The sequence below is a fragment of the Oculina patagonica genome, chromosome 2, assembly GCF_052425735.1.
Source record: "Oculina patagonica isolate OP01 chromosome 2, crgOcupat, whole genome shotgun sequence".
NCBI lineage: Eukaryota > Metazoa > Cnidaria > Anthozoa > Scleractinia > Oculinidae > Oculina > Oculina patagonica.
The window spans coordinates 1,497,059-1,519,079 of record NC_135759.1 but is presented as its reverse complement, the minus strand read 5'-3'; the positions used below and the strand labels follow the sequence as shown (position 1 = coordinate 1,519,079).

The 22,021-nt window shown below is 36.9% G+C and overlaps 1 protein-coding gene across 1 annotated transcript in view; it reads right to left on the bottom strand.

Moving 5' to 3' along the window:
* Positions 1-21,463, bottom strand: part of LOC144642525 (uncharacterized) — a 51,802-nt gene extending 30,339 nt beyond the window's left edge. The window contains exons 1-11 of the mRNA XM_078501495.1: positions 21,225-21,463; positions 19,576-19,614; positions 17,713-17,854; positions 13,946-14,017; positions 13,591-13,662; positions 12,348-12,419; positions 5,103-5,174; positions 4,040-4,111; positions 2,328-2,399; positions 1,793-1,864; positions 696-767 (exon numbers count right to left, since the gene is read on the bottom strand). Coding sequence (XP_078357621.1) covers positions 696-767; positions 1,793-1,864; positions 2,328-2,399; positions 4,040-4,111; positions 5,103-5,174; positions 12,348-12,419; positions 13,591-13,662; positions 13,946-14,017; positions 17,713-17,854; positions 19,576-19,614; positions 21,225-21,291 — 824 coding nt within the window. The 5' untranslated portion in view covers positions 21,292-21,463. The remainder of the gene's footprint in view (positions 1-695; positions 768-1,792; positions 1,865-2,327; positions 2,400-4,039; positions 4,112-5,102; positions 5,175-12,347; positions 12,420-13,590; positions 13,663-13,945; positions 14,018-17,712; positions 17,855-19,575; positions 19,615-21,224) is intronic.
* Between the last annotated feature and the right edge of the window lie 558 nt (positions 21,464-22,021).

The window sequence follows — 22,021 nt, the reverse complement described above, 5'->3', positions numbered from 1 at the left end:
CCTCTATCTAATAGTCAACTCGCGTGACAGACGTAATGTAAATATACGGTATGGCGAATTATTTTGCATGTTTACAGTTTCTGATTCTCTCCTTTGTTTTTGTGGTACAAAACAATTTTTTTTTTCGTTTAACCTTTCGGATTCTGCTAATGCTTAAAAATGGTTAAGAAGGAAAATCCTTTCAAGCCACTTTCAATAATCGCAACTGATAATATATGCAAGATTAAGAAACTATGGGGGGGCGGGCTAAGCGCTGGTATAAGGTCCCAGCGGGGTTAGTAAGGGTCACCAATGCTCTCCCCGTAAATGCTGGGTAATGCCTGTCCGTCAAATATAGGCTCTGCCAGCGAAGTCATATGTCGCACGTCCTCGCCACCTTAGCTCCTAGTAATGCTAGCGGTAGCTAGCAGCTGAGTGGCAGTGGTAAAAGGCGAGTGTTTGGCGCCTTCAAATAACTGGAACCTGTGACTAAGGGAAGGAAAACCCCGACAGAAAAACCTGGCCTTCCAGTTTGGGGGATGGGCGTGAGGCTAATCACCTCACCCCAGTTTGCGTAGTTAAAATGTTACACTATACAGTATAGGTAAAAGTTTATTAAAACACGAGACATTGGTGAGCTGGTGGCCGGGCTCGTTACAAAAATGTACTTGTATACTGCTAAAAAAAGTTTTCAGAAAGGAAATATTTTATCATACAGCGTTGTAAGGGTTTGCAATCCTTGGAATGTGTCCTTGGCAATTTCTTGCAGTCGGTTATTTTTCAATTCTCTTAAAAAGAAAAAATAATTGATTAACCTAATACAAATAATATTTATGCAGTGAGTTTAAAGCCTTATTTCCTCCAAAAAAAAAAAAGCGAAGGTCGAGCGTTTTATTATTGCTCACAAATAATTATCTCATCAATAAGAGAAATGGAAGTTCGAATATAATTACTTCCTTACTAGTCCATTTATGTCTATGTCTTTATATTCCCAATATCGTGGTCATTGACTATGCTTAAAAAGTTATACGATTGCTTTTGAATAAGCTGTTCCATAATAGAATTCGTATCCTTTAACCTTTAACGTGCCTGTTTCTTTTTTCAGAAGTAAATTTCGTGAGAGGGCTTAGTTGTAGCATTTCGTCTATTTTTAATTGTATTTTTTTCTTTGTTTTTTAGTCGAGGCAACAACGAGTACGGGAAATATCGTCCGTTGCAAGGCTGCCTCATTTTTGGCTCCAAAATTGGCTTACTTTTTCGACGTAAAGACCCAAACATTACTCTCTTATTCGAAATATTTTCCAGATTTATGTTTAGCTGTAATTTGCAGGTTTCTTGTTTCAGAAAGTCTAGCAATATTGCGTACAGTTTTCCCTTGATATTCAGACTTTCCATAACATACTTTCCCCCCAATTCGTCAGGTTTTTATTTCTAGATCTCCTCTTCCCTCTATCTTTGTCTTTGCCAGCCTCTTTGGTGAAAAAGACTCAATTTTTTATGAACCACGTTTTCAATAAATCAGCTATGTAAGAAATCACCTGATTTTGAATGACTTTTCAATGGCTAACAAAACTCAAGAGCCCGTAGGGCGAGTCCAATTTGTATTGTAGTCTTTGAAAAATGTAGAAGGGTTTATTTCTTCCAAAATTACACACGAAAATTCACGTGGTTACTTGTTAATAACACACTTAAGAAATATACTTTTTATAGCCTCAGGCTATACATTAATTGAATACATATGCATGGGGCAGTATCCATGCTTCTTAGTAGTCCACTGCAATCCAAACACGCCAGCCAAAAATAGTCTACTTACAAGCGCGTGAGAGAGCTAAGATTGTTGAAGGCTCCATCTTCTATAACTTCTATTTCATTTCCATCAAGGTCCCTTGATTAAATTAATCAGTTTGTTAATATACTGCCTTTTTCTGTCACTCTGTTCCAGGAGACATACCATTGGGCCACCGCTTCCCTTAGTGGTCGACCGCAATGGTCGTATGTTAAATCCGTCTGCAGGTGTACAGTCAACTCTCGTTATAACGGACACGCTCGGGGCGTCGTTTAGTGTCCGTTATAGCGAGAGTCCGTAATAACGGGAGTCATTTCCAGTCAAACCTCTTTCGCCGGGGATCTGGAATTTGTCCGTAATAGCGAGTGTCCGCAATAGCGGGGTGTCCGCAAGGCGAGAGTTGACTGTACTTACAATGTTGCTTAACCATTTTTACAGAAAAACTAGACATACGATCAGGATTTGGATATCTTATTTTTGCCTTTATTGAAACACATGTTTAATATTTGCAGTTGCTTTAACGATACTCAAACAAAGACAAGGGAAATATATTCTCTCTTACAGAGTTTTCAGGCTTGTCAGTCCTTGGAATGCTTCCTTAGCAATTACTTGTAGTTTGTTCCGTTCTAAAATTCTTGAGGGCAAAAAACAAACTAATTTACCAAACACAAGTAACAACTAATCAGTAGATTTTGCAATAAGCGAGCTACGATTGCTGAATGCTTCATCTTCTATAAGTTCTATTTCATTTTGATTGTCCCACCGTGCAAAGTACCTTTTGATGCAGCTTGTTTCTTCTTCTATAACCATCAACAGCCCTGTTTCAACCTGTGTTCGACTTAATACTTTTAACTTTTCCTGTATATAACTGAAAAGTTGTCTTACTAACATAAAATATAACATAATTATGAATTTTCAAAACTTATTACAAAACAATCTTTGAGATTAAAAGTGGTGGCCAAGTTTTTAGGAAGAGGGGAGGGCGAGGAATATCAGAGATCTGCAATCTCGTCGAATGTTCTTATGTCGATTTATGTATTTTTCATTTGATGTATTTGTTAGAACACATATTTATTTCATTTTCTCAATTAAAAGAGTTTTAAGGCTTTGCAGTCCTTGGAATGCGTCCTAATCAATTAATTGTAGTTGGTTACGATCTAAAAGTCAAGATCTTGAAAAAAAAAACACTTATTAACCTAACAAAGGTCACAATTATTCTTCGGATTTTGCTATAAGCGAGGTAAGATTACTGAATGTTCCATTTCTATAAGTTCTTTTTTATTTAACCTTATTTTGTTATTTTCTTTTTAATTCTATTTTTTAAGAGACCTTGATTAAATTCAAGAGTATGCAACTTTATTATATAAACTGCAGTGGTATATTGAGTGGTAGCAAATCGAGAAAAATGGTATCACACGTGTGGATAAAAATGATATCCACACATGTGTGATATTATTATTTTTTGACAATCAGATCGCAGAGGTTGCCGTTTTTCACTGCTCAATGCGCCAAATTTTTATCGATATGAAGTCGAAACATCTTCGGATCTTCCTCGGCAATCTTCGGAAAACTCCGGAAATTTTAGGAAAAGTGCGAAAAATGTTCGGAATCATTCGTACGATCTTCGCACAACATTTTGAAAATCTTCGGAAATCTTCGGAAAATGGTCGGAAATCTTCGGAAAATCGTCAAAAACATCGTAATTAATAGGTTTATATAATAAACAGAATAATACATGGCTGCTTGGATATATAAAATTTATCTACTCGTGTTCAAAACCGATATCTCGCTCATTCGCTGCGCTCACTCGTGAGCTATCGATTTGAACACTCGAAGATAAATTTCATATCTCCGCGCAACCATGTATTATCTTCTATTTATCAAACACAAGCAACAACTAAGCAGTAGATTTTGCTATAAGCGAGCTAAGATTGCTGAATGCTACATCTTTTATAACTTCTATTTCATTTCTTTCAAGGTGTCATTATGAAATAAAACAGTCTGTTAATATAATGCTTTTTTTTTCTGTCACTGTGTTTCAGTAGACATATCGTTGGGCCACCGCTTCCCTTAGTAGTCGAACGCAATGGTCGTATGTTAAATCCGTCTGCAGTTGTACTTACAATGTTACTTAACCATTTTTTTTACATAAAATCTAGAAATACGATCACGATTTGGATATCTTATTTTTGTCTTTATTAAAACACATGTTCAATATTTGCAGTTACTACAACGATACTCAAACAAAGACAAGGGAAATGTATTCTCTCTTACAGAGTTTTCAGGCTTGTCAGTCCTTGGAATGCTTCCTTGGCAATTACTTGTAGTTTGTTCCCACTTAATTGTCTTGAGAGCAAAAGATAAACTTATTTACCGAACACAAGCAACAACTAATTAGTAGATTTTGCTATTAGCGAGCTACGATTGCTGAATGCTCCATCTTTTATAAGTTCTATTTTATTTTGATTGCTCACCGTACATAGAATCTTTTGAGGCAGTTTGTTTCTTATTTTATAACCATCAACAGCCACGTTTCAACTTGTGTTCGGCTTATATACTGATTTAAAAAACACGTGAAATTAACTGTTCCTGTATATAACTGAAAGGTTGTCTTACTAACATAAAAATAAAACATAATAATGAATTTTCAAAACTTATTACAAAACAATCTTTGAGATTAAAAGTTGTGGCCAAGTTTTTAGGAAGAGGGGAGGGCGAGGAATATCAGAGATCTGCAATCTCGCCGAATGTTCTTATGTTGATTTATGTATTTTTTAATTGATGCATTTGTTAGAACACATATTTATTTCATTTTCTCAATTAAAAGAGTTTTAAGGCTTTGCAGTCCTCGGAATGCGTCCTAATCAAATAATTGTAGTTGGTTGCGATCGTAAAGTCAAGATCTTGAAAAAAAAAAACACTTATTAACCTAAAAAAGGTCACAATTATTCAGCGGATTTTGCTATAAGCGATCTAAGATTACTGAATGTTCCATTTCTTTTAGTTCTATTTTATTTTACCTTATTTTGTTATTTTCTTTTTTATTAATTTTTTATTAATATACCTTGATTAATTTCAAGAGTATGCTACTATACTGCTTTGTTCTGCCACTGTACATAGAAACTTGTGATACAGTTTCAGCTTTCACTACTATAACCATCAACAGCCAATATAGCTCAGTTGTACTTACAATGTTTTTAACCTTTTTTACAGAAAAACTAGACATACGATCACGATTTGGAAATCTTATTTTTTCCTTTATTAAAACACATGTTCAATATTTGCAGTTACTATAACGATACTCAAACAAAGACGAGGGAAATGTATTCTCTATTACAGAGTTTCCAGGCTTGTCAGTCCTTCGAATGCTGCCTTGGCAATTTCTTGTAGATTGTTATCTTCTAAAGATCTAGAGAGGAAAAGATACACTTATTTATTATATAAACTGCAGTGGTATAGTGAGTGGTAGCAAATCGAGAAAAATGGTATCACACGTGTGGATAAAAATGGTATCGACACATGTGTGATATTATTTTTCGACGATCACATCGCAGAGTTTGCCGTGTTTCACTGCTCAATGAGCCAAATTTTTATCGATATGAAGTGAAACAACTTCGGATGTTCCCCGGCAATCTTCGGAAAAGTTCGGAAATTTTCGGAAAAGTTCGGAAAACTCGTTCGACCTTCGGACAACATTTTGAAAATCTTCGGAAATCTTAGGAAAATGGTCGGAAATCTTCGGAAAATCGTCAAAAACGTCGTAATTTAGGCCTCACGGAATGGTATGCAGTACATCAGCGGGAAAAATTTATGACATGCGCAGTCGAACCGTTTCTCGAAAACACTTGCTTCAGTCAAATTATTGTAAACTTTTTGGCTGAATATCGTCTTTAAACGCGAAGTTTTTGGCCCATAGACATGCAAAGAAGGAAGAATGGGACACAGCTGAAAGATCTACCGTTTTATTTTTTCTCTTTCGTCGCGTAAGTGGCATAAATACGTTTATTACATATATAGCGAGAATTTTGGCCAATAAACCTTGCAAATAGATTTCTATATTTGCTATATTTCACATGTGAGAAAAGCAATACGTCCAATCAGCTTCGCGTATAGCTTTCTTCACATGTGAAAAATATAACCAATCAGCATCTAGAGTGGATCGACCCAACCAATCAGAGCACGCAAACTCAAATGGTTTAAAAGAAGGTTGAACAGCGAGCGGCAAGTTTGCTCCCGACGGCAGTTTATGCTTGGAAAACATGGCTATTAATAAATTAAACCTTGGTCTTTGGAGAACTTTATGGAAAGGCAAGCAAGTAGGAACTCGCTAAGCAAAACCGAAAGGATACAGTAATGAGATGATAACGAAAAAAATCGTTCTTCAAAGGCGGAGCGAAGACAAGCAAAGCCGGCGGACAAGAATTTCTTTCAAATTGCAACGCATCCGCAGACTTTCTAAGAATATTCAAGCACTCTTGGGAACACCATGGTAAAGTAGATTGTATTTCTGAATGTGGATTTACGTCGCAATTATTGCTTAATTAACCGACTCCTTGTGTTATCACAATTTTGTTCAAAACTCGCCTGCGTGTTTAGTCGATTCGCTTGTAGCGACGCTTTGATACTCGATGCGATACCAAAAGCTTTGCTTTCAAAAAGTAACGCAATGTGTTTAATTAAATTAATTTTTTCAGGAGATTTTGTTGGCAGTTATTTTTCGAATTTGGTTAAATGTGATTTCGCTTGGAAAGCGATGTGCATTTTGCTGCTTTGTTTTTCCTCGCTCTACGGTCAAACTGTAATATGTCAAAGGTTTTATAGGCGGATTAACTTTAATACGAGAAAAATCGCGTCAAGTTTACAATGGTTGAATTCTCGTTATATATATAATAAACAAATTACAGCATAGAAAGTGCTTTGTACGGATTTTTTATTCACTCGTTGCAAAACTTTGGAAAACTCACTCGTTCGCTTCGCTCACTCGTTCGTTTTTCCAAAGTTTTGCAACTCGTGAATAAAAATCCGTACGTCGCACTTTCTATGAAGTAATCTATATATTTTTTGACTTTTTTGCCGTCCTCAGCGGTCAGAGGCGGTGATATCGAAAAACCGAAACGGTGAAGTTCGAGATTTGCCTTCTAGGTTCCTGGCTAATGAAGGTCTAGAGGCCTAGACTGATGGCTCTTGAAGTTATTTCAACTTTTTCCCCGTGCGCTCAAGATATTGTAGTGGAATAAATATCGAATGCACTAAGCGCACGGAGATAGCTTTGGAGATGTTAAATTCAAGGCTACGAGAGGTGAGTTCATGCTCGATTCTTTCAGGTTAATGCAAATAGTTACCCCCTGCTAGCATTGATTAGTAAGTCACAACAACTGTTTGGTATTCCAGTAATGATTTTTTCCAACATAGCAGGCACTTTCATTTTAAATGATCTGAATAAAGGTGGTCTTGTTTACACATCCCGCTGTCCATAATATTTTCATGATATTTTCATTTGGGAGGGAATAAAGTTATTCAGTGTGTTGTGCGTTTTATCAGGTGTTAATAAACACTGCTCTGCTTTACATTCCACTTTATTATAAAGTAACTTTTGATTTCTTTCAACCTTGTTTTTTTTTCTCATGCAACATGTTACCTCATGTACATTAGTACACTGCTTAATGTTATTTTATCTTATACAAGCTACACGCTTTTGTAATTTTGAGCAACTGTTCGTTAAAAACTACCAATACTGACATTTTTACTGTGAAAATTACGCGGCTTACTTATCATGCTAGTTTTAAACAACTGCCCCATATGAATGATAATGAAAGACAGTGTTATGTATCTTCAAATCCATTCTAAACTTTTTACTGCACAACTTTACAGTAATCATGTATTTCATTCTAATCACTCAGAAGTATTTTGATATTTACAATCATTATTATTTACACTGCAACAATTTGTCATTCTTTGGCATTCTTTCCAGGACACTCTCTCCAAGTTGTAGACAGGCTTTACCATACTTCAAGTGCCATTGAAGTGTCTCATAGTAGTATGTCCACTTTGTGTCAATAAAGGACTGAGGAAGGGGTGGCTCTTTACTTAAGATTCCTAGTGATACATACATTGATTTGTACTGACTTTGGCGCCATGATGAAGCCAAGATACTTTATAAAGTAGTTGCAATACATGGTTGTTATTCATGTCACCCTTGACCCCAAATCCAGCTTGGCACATCCTCCTTAACATAATGTTCAGGACATGGGGGTAACATCCAACAAAGAACATGTCCTTTTCAAAAACCCTTGAATTATTTGCTATTAAACCATTAGCCTTTCCCTGCTGGGTTGAGGCATTATCCCGAACCAAACCTGAAACATTAGTTATGCCATATTCATTATGAACAACATGATAGTCTACATCAGACTGGTGTTTTCCAGACCCATTCGCTGTCAAACTGTTACCAAGGACATATGCCCTGGGCTTATTGATCTCTGGGCACCAGGTGTGGACACCTACAATGTGCCGCTCTTCTCCACCTTTGTTGGAGTCATCACTCCACACATGGAAATCATATTTGCTACCTGCAAACTTTTTGCGTAATATAAGTTTATCGGCCTCCCCTAATAGGATATTCCAGTCTGCCAGTGTGGATGGCGAGACAACAACATTTGTTGGGGGGCTACTTAAGCAATAGACCACACTTTCTAGGGCTTTACTGGCGTAATAAAGCCACGCGGGATGTTGGGAGAACACGAGCTTTTCGAGTGTTTCGAGTGTTCTCCCAACATCCCAAGTGGCTTTATTATGCCAGTAAAGCCCTAGAAAGTGTGGTTTATTGCTTTTATGAAATAACTATAGGAAACGTCCTTCAAAGAAATAAGAATCTATTTTATTTTTCGTGATCAAATGTCTTATTCTCAACAAGTTCATCGAATGACGCGGTAAACCAATCACAGCGGCCGAAAGAATAAATCACAGGTTCAGCTCCACACACAAAATCCACAAATCGGCGCGACAAAAACGTTTAAAAGTTCTTTTAAAGCTACAAAAGTCATAAGAAAGGAAAAGAAAAAGACAAACTGTCACGGTATAAAATGTATTCAACGCTTTTAAAGTTCTTTGACGTGGAAATCTAGCAAATTGTGGCCGGAGTCATTCACCGCGAAAGTAAAAGCAGGTAAAAGACTGCACGAAAACTTTGCAAGTTTACAAACTTCACAGACTGACAAAGGTATTGAGAATAAAGGTTAGTTCCACAAACACTTCTTTAGAAATTTGTTCTGAATTTATTTATTCCGTATTCTTTTGTTTTCGCCGAATAACGGACTTGAGATAAAGCACTGAAAGCACGTAAAACTGAAGATATAAATTAAGCGCGTCACAAGAACTCAGTGTGAGGTTCTGCCATCAAAATAATTCTAGTTCATCGCGACAAATTCGATCAGTTTCATTTCCTTTTAAATGACATTTCCGAGTTAATGATGAATGTAACCATATCCATATTTTTCCAGTCCAGTGAAAGCGGACCTGTTTATTCTGTTACTTCTCACTCAGTCAGTGTTTGTCTCTGTGTTTTGTTTTTTTCTCTAGTGCCTTTGCTCAACTGTTGTGGGTGGGAAAATTCAATTTTGTGATCCACCCTCAGTACATTTTTATAATGATCATTTACGATAATCATATATCCTCCGTTTTAACCATAAGATAGACCAAAAGAATACATTAAACTAAAGTTAATTCTTCGTCCTTATGCGTAATCGAGCGTAGTGCGGTCATGTCGGGACAGAAGCGGGACTACCGGTACAATAGTACATAGGTTTTTGACCAATCAGAGCGTGCGTAGTATCTGAGTTATTTTATAAAGTTAAATAAAATACTGAAAATTAGATGTAATGCAATGGGCGTCATTTGACTAGAAAGCAAACCTGCATGCTGTATACAAACCTGCATACCTGTCTCATGCAGGCCATAAACATGACTGTTCTGTGATTAGTTCCATTTTTGCCATGGGAAAATGTATCCACAAGGGAATACCAAGGTTTCTTTACATTTTCATCATTTTCCTTTAATTGCCTTTTCAGCTTCGTGGAAGCAGATTTTGTCCCTCGTAGTTTGTTACCGACTTGTTTCGTTTTCAATTCAGTAGACTTCAAAGTTCTTTCACGCTTCTTTGCTTCACTTTGTAACTTCAAGACATCTTTCCTTAAGTCATTGTTAATTCTTCTCAAAAATACTGTAAATATGAAAATGTCATTATTAAAAACTATTCCTTACTATGATAAATAGGGCTTTACAAGTTTTATGAGAGTACAAACTTGTATTTTGTGTTATTTAAATAATAAATTGAAGGATAGAAAAACTAAGGTATACAGTGTACTTGTGAAAGTGACTGTTTCCTCAGCGGTCCGCTTATATTGAGTCGAGCTGTTGACCAGCTCAGTTATTTACAAAACGAAAGGCAGACAAACCCTTTAGGGAAAAAAAATGCATTCTCCCAAAATTTAAGTCTAGACTTAAGTTTGACGGTCGCTTTTGGTTAAAAGGCTGGGGTTTTTTTTAACATGAACCTACGAAAGTACCCAAAGTACTAGCGTAATATACGAAAGCCGGCCGGCCACATAAAATTAAAAATAATCTAAATATCTATCTAATTTTGAACATTTTTCAATGGTTCGAACGAGAAGGCTTTTTCAAAAGAGCATTTAGCTCCGATACAAATCTTGTTTATTACTTACCCAGCTATAAAGGAGCCCTTTTTTTGCGAAGCGGTGATATCCAGTCCAGAGTATGTTATTAAATTTTTGTCTGTTCGCAACTCGGCGTCCAACTCGATCGCCAAAACCACCGCTTAAAGTTTGGTATTTAGACACAAAGACTACACCATTTAGTTTGCTTTATTTTACAAACTTTTTAAAACTATTTTCCTTTTAAGTATTCCTTGTCCCCTTGAAGTGGTAATGCAAAAGTTTGAATTTAAAAATTAAGAGTGACAATGTCGATAGCCATGCATTGACATCGCCACGAATTTTTAATGTATTTGTCGGAAAGCGGCCTTTACTGGTAATTCAGAAAATTAAAGAAACACTTTTTAGGAAATTTATAGACGGCTTGATGACTACTTGAGCAGAGACTTACCTATACTTCGTCGTAGAGTTTGTATTGTCCTCTTCAGGCCGGCACTTTAACCCTGTAGTCGTTTACAGTCACGCTCGAGTTTTTCGATTTTTTCCTCGCTCGACAGGCTTTTCAAATCTACTCGGACACTGTTTGTAGCTACTTTTTTCACGTTTTCATTGGCAATTTCTTTCTTCCTCTTTACTGACGGTTGATTTAACCGGGAAAACTGACTGCCGTGAACTCTTTTTCGTCCCATCTGCTCGACATTTTGTTGCAATTTTAAAATAATTTGCTTGAGTGAACTTGAATGTCAACACAAGCGAGTTGAGCCCGCGTATCCATTAGAACAGCAGTTTTCCCAAAAAAAAGTACTCTGCGCATGTCTCAAAAAAATGGGCATCAGGGGTCCAAGGGGGAGGGATACCGTTCCGTGAGGCCTAAATTAGTAGGTTTATATAATAAACAGAATAATACATGGCTGCTTGGATATATAAAATTTATCTTCTCGTGTTCAAAACCGATAACTCACTCATTCGCTGCGCTCACTCGTGAGCTATCGATTTGAACACTCGAAGATAAATTTCATATCTCCGCGCAACCATGTATTATCTTCTATTTATCAAACACAAGCAACAACTAAGCAGTAGATTTTGCTATAAGCGAGCTAAGATTGCTGAATGCTCCATCTTCTACATGTATAACTTCTATTTCATTTCTTTCAAGGTGTCTTTATCAAATAGGACCTAGTTTCTGTCTTACCGGCCTCACATTATCAACTACGCCGTAACAATAATGGTATATTGTTAGAAAGACCTCGGCTGAAAACGAAAAAGACTTTGGGAGATCGCGCGTTTTTGATAGCTGCCCCATTCTTATGGAACAGTCTTCCTCTGCCAATAAGACAGGAAACATCCATCGAGTCTTTTAAACGTTCTGTTAAAACATATTTATTTAGAAAGTCTTTTAGTTAGATTTGTTATTCATTTGATTTAATATTGCGATTCTTAAATTTTACTTTTTACTACCTTTCACTATTACTCTGGAAATTTTAATATGTAAATATTGTAATTTTAAATTCATTTTTATTGTGTAACTTTTTTAATTTAGTTTAATAATAATTATTGTAATGCGCTTTTGAATATTTTTATAGAAAAAGCGCAATATAAGTATTAAATATTATTATTAAATATTATAAATAAAACAGTCTGTTAATATACTCCTTTTTTTCTGTCACTGTGTTTCAGCAGATCTAGACATACCATTGGGCCACCGCTTCCCTTAGTGGTCGAACGCAATGGTCGTGTGTTAAATCCGTCTGCAGTTGTACTTACAATGTTGCTTAACCATTCTTTACAGAAAAACTAGACATACGATCACCATTTGGATATCTTATTTTTGCCTTTATTAAAACACATGTTCAATTTTTGCAGTTGCTACAACGATACTCAAACAAAGACAAAGGAAATGTATTCTCTCTTACAGAGTTTTCAGGCTTGTCAGTCCTTGGAATGCTTCCTTGGCAATTACTTGTAGTTCGTTCCAACGTAAATATCTTGAGAGCAAAAGACAAACTTATTTACCTAACACGAATAACAACTAATCAGTAGATTTTGCTATAAGCGAGCTACGATTGCTGAATGCTCCATCTTCTATAAGTTCTATTTTATTTTGATTGTCCCACCGTACATAGTACCTTTATGTATTTTTATTGATGTATTTGGAATGCGTCCTTAACAATTAATTGTAGTTGGTTGCGATCTAAAAGTCTTGAAATAAAAAAAAAACTAATTAATCTAACAAAGGTTACAATTATTCAGTGGATTTTTCTATAAGCGAGCTAAGATTACTGAATGTTCCATATCTATAAGTTCTATTTTATTCATCCTTATTTTATTGTTTTGTTTTTAATTTTATGCAGTGGGAAATGCTACAATGCTTGCCTGTCTTTTAAAACAGTTTCACGTGCTTGCTAAGTGTAAAAGCAAATTAGACTGTCCATCAAAGAGATGCTTTTTATTTGCAAGCTTCTACGGAACTTAAACGTGCAAACTGACTCTGTCCGAGCGAAACTATTTGTCTAAAGAACTTTTATGATTGCTGTTATGCAAATCTAGAGACCATGGTACTCATGACACATCGCATATTGATTTTAAACATCGGCTTATAACATTTGTTTTTGAGATTAAATTTTTCCAGATTTTTTTTTTTGTAAATTTGTATTTGTACGGAAAAAATAACTGGCTCCTACTATAAGTAAGAAATTCATCCACGAGACTCTACTGTCTTTACAATACATCACTAAATTTTTCATTTGTTAATTACTGATGCAGTGGGCAGTGTAGTCCTTGCATATACCGCCCAGAAGTACATTGCAATCCAAACACACTAGCCACGTTTTCAATGAATCAGCTATATAAAAAGTCACCTGATTTTGAGTGCACTGTTGATATATATATACAAGCGTAACTTTACAATGGCTAATAAAACACACGAGCCCGTAGGGCGAATCCAATTTGTATTCTATGAAAAATGTAGAAGGGCATATTTATTCTAAATCATACGCGAAAAATCATCTGGTTTCTTGTTAATAATACTCCTAAAAGTGTACTATTTACAGCCTCAGGCTATACATTAATTTAATACATATGCCTGGGGCAGTGCGGTCCATGCTTCTCAGTATTCCACTGCAATCCAAACACGCTAGCCAATAGTAGCCTACTTACAAATCTGTCAGCGAGCTAAGATTGCTGAATGCTCCATCTTCAATAACTTCTATTTCATTTCTGTCAAGGTACCTTGATTAAATAAAACAGTCTGTTAATATACTGTTTTTTTTCTGTCACTGTGTTTCAGCAGACATACCATTGGGCCACCGCTTCCCTTAGTGGTCGAACGCAATGGTCGTGTGTTAAATCCGTCTGCAGTTGTACTTACAATGTTGCTTAACCATTTTTTTACATAAAATCTAGAAATACGATTTGGATATCTTATTTTTGCCTTTATTAAAACACATGTTCAATATTTGCAGTTACTACAATGATACTCAAACAAAGACGAGGGAAATGTATTCTCTCTTACAGATTTTTCAGGCTTGTAAGTCCTTGGAATGCTTCCTTGGCAATTACTTGTAGTTTGTTCCCACGTAAAGATCTTGAAAGCAAAAGATAAACGTATTTACCAAACACAAGCAACAACTAATTGGTAGATTTTGCTATAAGCGGGCTACGATTGCTGAATACTCCATCTTCTATAAGTTCTATTTTATTTTGATTGTCCCACCGTACATAGTACCTTTTGAGGCAGTTTGTTTCTTTTTTTATAACCATCAACAGCCCCGTTTCAACTTGTGTTCGGCTTATTTACTGATTTAAAGTGCCTATGAAATGAAAACCAAGTTGAACTCATATGAAAGGCCTTTCAAAATGAAGAAAGGTGGTGTTCTCCTTTTCCTGATATCTTTTCTCGTTCCAGAGATATTAACGATTTTGTATTATGCAAATTAGATAACTGATGACGTCATAAGTTTGACAGTACATAAGTAATTGGTGTAAAAACACAGAATCAGTGGTAACTCTGTAAATACTAAAGCAAAGTAATTGAAACTTGGCACCAGTATTGTACCCTAAGAAATACATTACTTGCTTCATATTTTGGTGTTGCTATGGCAACACTCTCGGTTCCAGATCTCTTTCATGCGGATATGGCAATCCCGGGTTTTGATCTGATTTTATTTATAAATCCAGAAATGTTCAAAGTAAGCAATGATTAGGTTCTCGCCTCGATTGGGATCACCACCTTGTTCGTGGTGGGGTGGCTTGCTTGTTTCATTGACCCCTAGAGCTATGTTGGCTGGAGTCTTGTACTCCTGGCAGTGACACCCATGCCAAACAGGTTGAAGGGTAGGGGTCAGACGAAGAGTGGTCCCACTGGCTTTCCAGGTTGGGAGTTGGGCAGAGGGCTGATAACCCTCTCCCGTAAAAAAATAATTATTACAGAAACCAGAAGCAGAGTACTTGTGATTTGACTATTTCACAGGGGGGCTGTTTCGGTACCTCATTGGAGAGAATTGATGAAGCACTGATGCCAAAGTGGCAACATTGCACAGGCGGGGAGAGAAATTAAAAGGAGAAATATTGACATAATGCGCATCAGTGAAACACACTGGACAGGAAAAGGAACAATGCAACGTGCAGAAGGCGAAACAATCATTTACTCTGGAAGACATGATGACAACCACAGAGAGGGGACAGGCATACTGATGTCAACAAATGCAGCAAGATCTCTGATGGAATGGACTCCGATCAGCGAAGGATTATTCAAGCCAGATTCTATTCCAGATACATCAGACTTAAGGTCATCCATATATATGCACACACTGAAGATGCAGATTAACAGGAGGCAACAGGATGTGTTTGACAGTGAAAATGAGCATGATATGTTGATTGTCACAGCAGGGGCGGATCCAGGGGGGGTGGATTGGGTGGCTAGCCACGCCCCTTGATCTACCAGAAAAATGAAAATAAACATATTAGTCAGGCGGCCTTTTAAAGTTAAGGACGGCCATTTTTCCAAAATAGAAGATTTTCGACAGTCTGTTTTACGAACTTCTGGCTTAATGTAACAAAACGTGTGTATAACTTTAAAAATTAGGGTTGTTTTCGCCTTGCTGGAATGATTTTCTTCTCCATTTACATCTTTTTTAGCGAGTTTTCATACCGTTTTTTCGCATTGAAGCGATTTTACAAGCAAGCGAAGCCGCCAAAGTTGTCCCCACGCCACTTTGCCAAGGGCTAAAAATTTCCACGCACGTGGGTGAGCAAAAAAAGACGCATATCTGTTCTTTCCTGTAAGTTTGTGGCCTGTCAACTTTAAATTTCAATCACTGTTCATTTCATAAGAACTAGACTTTTTCTCAGAGGAAAGAATATTTTGCCAAATTATCATAGAAAAAGATTGGTTTAATAACTTAATTGACAGCTGTATAAAGCTTTTCTCAGAATCGCAGAAATCACGTCTAAGAGGCTTTAACTTTTCAAAATTTTCTGAGGGGGCATGCCCCCAGACCCCCTAGGGGTATGGAGCCCACGGCTCTATGAAATATGGGCCTCAAACCCAACAAAAAAATTAGCACTTTCACTTTCAAAGAACTTCCTAAAAGCCTGAGACCCCCCACCACATGATAAACTGGGGCTTGAACAATATAGTAAACAAAAATATTGATAAACAGCCACCCCCCTTTGAAAAACCCTGGATCCGCCCCTGCACAGGATAGATGAATGCTATGGCTGGAAACTAAAACTGGGCCTATGAAATAGTGATGGGTAAGCATGGGCTGGGCAAAGAAATGATAATGGAGAAAGGGTTTGAGAAATGTGTGAATGGAACATTGTTTCCGCCTAAGACCATACACAAAGAGCTACAAAGCAACATGGGTTTCTCCAGATGGATATACCACGAACCAGATAGACCATGCGCTAATCAGCAGGCGATTTAGGAATTCAGTGAAAAATACGAGAGTATGTATGCAGCTCTGCAGACATCGGAAGCGACCACCATCTTATATGTACAGTAGTCAAGTTGAGATTGAGCAAGCAAACAACGGAGAAGAAAAGAAGTAGAGTCAAGTATGATACGGCAAAGTTGAGGAATGAAGAGGTGTTAAGGAGAATGATTTAACATCACCTTGCAAATAGGTACTAGGTCTTGGAGAATGATGAGGCTGCAAGAAACCAACACATAAAGACACTATATGGGCTCACTAAGATATTATGCAAGGAAAGACCTAAGCAGAGCACAGCAGTGTTGGACAAAAATGGAAATCTTCCAAAAAAAGAGGAAGTACAGGCAAGATGGACGAACAAGAAAACCCAGTATTAAGTGAAGAGGTATATGAATTGGAACTTGGTGACATCATTGAAGAGATTTCAGTCAGTGAACCAACTTAAGCTGAAGTCAAACAAGCTATAAAAAGATTGAAGAATGGGAAAGCGTCAGGAACTAACTCTGTCATGGCTGAACTATTGAAGGCAAACATAGTCAATTCCGTCAATTGTTGGGAAAAATATGGATGTTCGAGAACATCCTCCAACCCTGTAAGCAAGGACTTATTATCAAGCTGCCAAAGAAAGGAAATCTCAAAGAATATAAAAATTCTAGTATAGAGGAATAACCTTACTCTCCGCTGTGGGGAGGGTACTCGGTAGGCAACCCTGTACCTAAACTTCGTAGACGTTGGAAAGGCTTTTGACTCAATCCACAGAGAAAGCCTGTGTAGTCAGGTCGGTTAGCGTAATGATCGTTACCGGCGTGATAAAAGCACCAATTGGCATGCGGACTCCTTTCTATACCTTATTTAAGTTTATCCGTGGCTCCATCCGAATTATTTTATATTTCTCGAAATTTTTAAAACAAGAACGTTAATTTGAATGAATTCATAAAAGCTGTTCCGCAATGTCCTTTCGTAAGCGACCGATTAAATTTCGTGATAAAAGCCCCAATTTTTGCATGCGGTCTCTTTTCTATATATTTTTAAGTTTATCTGTGGCTCCATTCGATTTTTTTTATTTTTCTCGAAATATAAACAAGAACGTTTTTTAGCTAATTTGCATTGATATTATTCAAGGTTTATGCTTTTAGTTACAGTTTTATTTGGATTAAACTGTTGCTAAAAGCAAAAGGAAGGTAAAAAAGCTTAATACTTTGCTAACACTCGAAAACGTCATGAAAGAGTTTATTTAAAGAAAAGACTCCTATGATAATCACCACTTTAACTATTTAGTTAACTTTGGAAAGTTGTACCTTGTTAAGATTATTATTAACGCGCATTTCGAAGGCTTGATACATACAGGCTCACAGTATCGTTCGGCAATGATTGTATTTGGATTCTTGGTATGTTCTTTATCTCTCGATCGTCACATGAAACCATCGAACCACCGTAATAAAGACTGTGATAACAAGTGCAGTTCTTAGTGCATCCAGGAACAATGCCTTAAAAATAAAAAAATCTTATAATCTTTGCTATTATATTTTTGACACAATGCTAATCATACTGCATGTCACATATAGGAGAGACTGGGTTATCCTTCAACGCCATGGTGGCTTGTTGCGAGGAAAAAGCTCAATAGGCCATTTCCGAGTTACCCTTTGCCTCTGTTTCAAAACGAGTCTACGTGCGAAACCATTCATATGAAAATCAGTTTCACCTACAAGTCCATTCTCATGTAAATCAAACTGATTTTCATTTGAAAATTTCAAAAGGTAACTCGGAAATGACCTATTAACAGTTTACTGAAAGCTTAGTTTACTGATAAGTTGCATCGTTTTGTTTTAATGAGACAGTTTCAACATGCAAAATTCTCATGTGCACCTTAAATTTACGAAACGTTAAATTTCTTCAGATAAAAAGACCTCCGAATATAAGCCTATCCAAAAATACGTCCTGCAGAAGAGCATATTAACAAAAATGAGCCCAAAGCGTGCTAAAGTAATTTCATGGTATTATATCGGTTTGTCCTTGCTGTTTCCAACAATCGAAGTATATACAGGCTCTTGTATTCAACAGCAATCAGCTCTGAAGGAAAAGTACTCCACAGCTTGAAGCTCCTCGAATAGGCCTTGGCGGATTCTCCTAGCATATTTTTTGGCATAATTGGAGCAAAAAAAACATAATTGTAGCACTTTTTGGAGCATAAATTCATAACATTTAGTAAAAATATGGTGTAGTTTATGTTCTTGAAATGCATGTTTTAGCTACGCTTATAGTAGTATTGACAGCTGACGGCCGATACAAACTGCCATAAAACAGAAATAAATTTACAACAGTATATTTGAAAAATTAAACATCATAATTTGGTGTCGTTATTGCGCGACTCTATGTACAGAATCTACGTCATTTTGTGAGCATAATTTCGGAAATCAGGAGCATATTTTGGGAATTCTGGCGTAATTTTGGCATAATTTGGCACAATTTCGAGCACTGCTAATAGCATAATATGTCACTTTTAGGAGCACAATCCGTCAATGCCTACAGTTCTCGAAACCAATACAAGAAAAATGTCAGAAATTTTTAAACTTAAAACTGAAAATTGTGAAAAACGACTCAGGTATTAGAAAATCGTTTTTCGCCACGCCATTATACCCATTTAATCATTCATTCATTTATTCATCCATTCAATCTCCAGAGCCCTTGGTTTTCTCGTACCAAGGCCCAGCGGGCTAAGAGAAATGAAAGGGCTATGGGGATGAGAATGACAATAGATATTCTCGCCTGACAAAAATTTCACGGCCTCCAATGCTAGTCGACGACATCTTTGAAGTTTGGTGGCACTTGCAAAAATTTAGGTTGGTTAAAAGAAATCGTTCGCACTTAAAAAGGCTTCGTGTTGACATACTTTTGTAAAGCAAACAAAATTTAAACTCGTTGGAACTTTATATACAAAATGATCTTTCTGACGAAATAAAAGAAATTCGATTTTTCGGTTTTGATGAAAATTTTTTCTAAACAAATGAGGTTTTGAAAATATCTCAAAACGTTTTACTCTGAGTAAAACACAAATAACACTTTCTTCAAATCCGAACATTTTTCATTTACGATGCCAAACACCAAAGACATTTCTAGAAATTTTTCCGGCCAAAAACTACGTGATTCATCGCTAAGAAAAATAGCTTCGGGCATCATAATACGAAAATAACAATGAGAAGATAATTACCTGGGCACTGAATGGGCGGACAGCTTGCTCCATACGATTCTGAAAGAAAAGGTAATTGATAAATCTTTCTGTAACCGGTTCATAATTGCAGGTGAACATCGTCTTCGAATTGGTGGAGGTATCGTAGAAAAAATGAAATGCTTGGAGGTTTCTCGACAAATAGATTCCTTGCTTTGCAACTGTTCACGTTCACTTGTTAAAAAATGTTTATCTGTAATTCAGTCATGCGTATTATTTCTTATAAAAACTATTTGATAAAAAGATAATGATCCTCTTATGTAAAGTTGTGTATAGAGCGGATGTCTTGCGCATTGCTTCATCCTATAAAAAAAACATACAAAAAGTGCTAGACTGCAAGAGAAAACCAAAAATGTCATACATGATAAGTAACCATTATGCAAGGAATCTTGCTATTTCAAATCGAAATATCCCAACTTATTATATGACTAGCTCCGTGAGCGGTCAAGATGAAACGAATCGCGTGCTCTGATTGGCTACCCGAGCGGTCAAGATGGAGCCATCTTGACCGCTCGGGATCGCCCGCTGTGTTCCCGCAAGCAAAAAAAACTTTTCTGCTCCGTCGACGCTACTACAAAAAGCTTTTCCGTCGTAAACTTGAGCTATGAAACCATTTACCGAAACAACACAAATATTTTCTGCCTGTTTCTAGCGAAAGAGAGTCCTATTACAAAGAAATAGGTCTTGAAGCGAACGAGAACAAACTAATTTTAAAAACAACAAATGTTAACGAATTTCGTGAATTATATTTGCCACAACAACCAGCTATAAATACAAAAATTAAAACGCAAAGCGACTTGAAGACATGATATCGGCTTTGTTCGGCGGAAAAGGGAGAGAAGTCTGACAGTGACATACCTGAAGAATAAAGAATTCGGCAAACTTGTCGTTTGTGTAAATCTTGATAGAGAAAGCGGTCGGCACGGCGAACCAGGCAATGTAAGCTTTTAAAACATCTTTTCACCAAAGCCTCTAACGCTCACGTCGAATAACGGTCGGGTCGAACATTTAAATCAATGATGTAGGAAAGTTCAAGCTCTTCCCGTGAATTTATAAGTCCCAAACGCTTTCAACAATCACAATTGCAATATTCAGCTCGTGTCACCGTGACGGCAGGCTTGCACCACTAAAGCGCCTGAAGCGAGCAAATACTCTGCAAAACGTCCAATAATCAAAAGCTGGCGGCCAGATGGAATTGACATTCTTGTTTTAAGTTTTCAAACTTAACGTTGATTTGCAATTTTAGCCATTTCAATATCCTTTTGAGGGTTAAAAGAGGTAAATTTCACTGTTGTAGCGTCGTTTTATTTCGTCTCGATTCATTCAAGAATTTGACAGTCACTCGTTAAACTTTTAAACCAATGAAATGATTTTAGCGTGCGCCATTGATTGTGCATGTAACTGGCTTCCTTTTCAGTACTCGAAAAAAGTCATATAATAAATCCTTTATTGACCAAGCTTGTTCGGTCAAGAAGGCAGGATATTGGCCTCGTTCTTTTTTGGCGTGTTTATGGACCTCGACTTCGTCTCGGTCCATAAACACGCAAAAAAAGAACTTGGCCAATATCCTGCCATCTTGACCTCACTCTTGGTCAATAACCCATATATATTAATTCAACAAGGAAGCATACCTCTAGGCAAATGCGATATCACCATCATCAAACATAACACAACTGCTTTGGGTAAGCTGTTCACCATTTTAGAAGATCTGGACAACAATTAAAGAAAATGGGTTTTTTAGTCGACACCAAAAGCAAAACCAGCGGACAGAACGAACTGACGACAAACTATCGACAACTACTTAGCCTTAGCAAATCCACACAGTTTTAACTTTAAAACGCAGGTTTTAAGGCTGAATATTAATAGCTACGCTCGCTTGTGAAGGCTGAATTTGTATAAGGGAAGCAATGCAAAGAGTGTGGCTTTTATTACTTGAAGCTCTGCATGTGTGTCATTTGATTGGACAGTTTTTCATCATTCACATCATGTGCCTGCAAAATGTTTTGAAATGGAAGAAGTGTTATAGCATTATTGTTTTCGAAAGCAGGACTTTTATCGTTAAAAGAAGTTCATAATTTTCTGCTCTGCGTGTGGTCCTGATGATCTGAATCGCGCAATCAAATTTGATTGGATAAACGAGCGAGGCAAATGCTTTTCATCTGTACGCTGACGCTTTGTTGATCCGAAACGCCAGCTCGGATTAGCATTTTTTGCAGCCTTTTTCCTATTAGAAATAGTAAAAATCTTATGGCTTGTTCGATCCGGATGTAGAAATATTAACCTCCTTCATGTTTTTGTTCATTCTGAGTGGGCCTCAATTTCGTCTCCCTCCACATGAACAAAACTACGACGCCGTTAACTCTACACCTACACCTCACAATTGGTAAATAGCTAAATGAGACTGCAGGGAAGCTTTTAATTAGAAGAA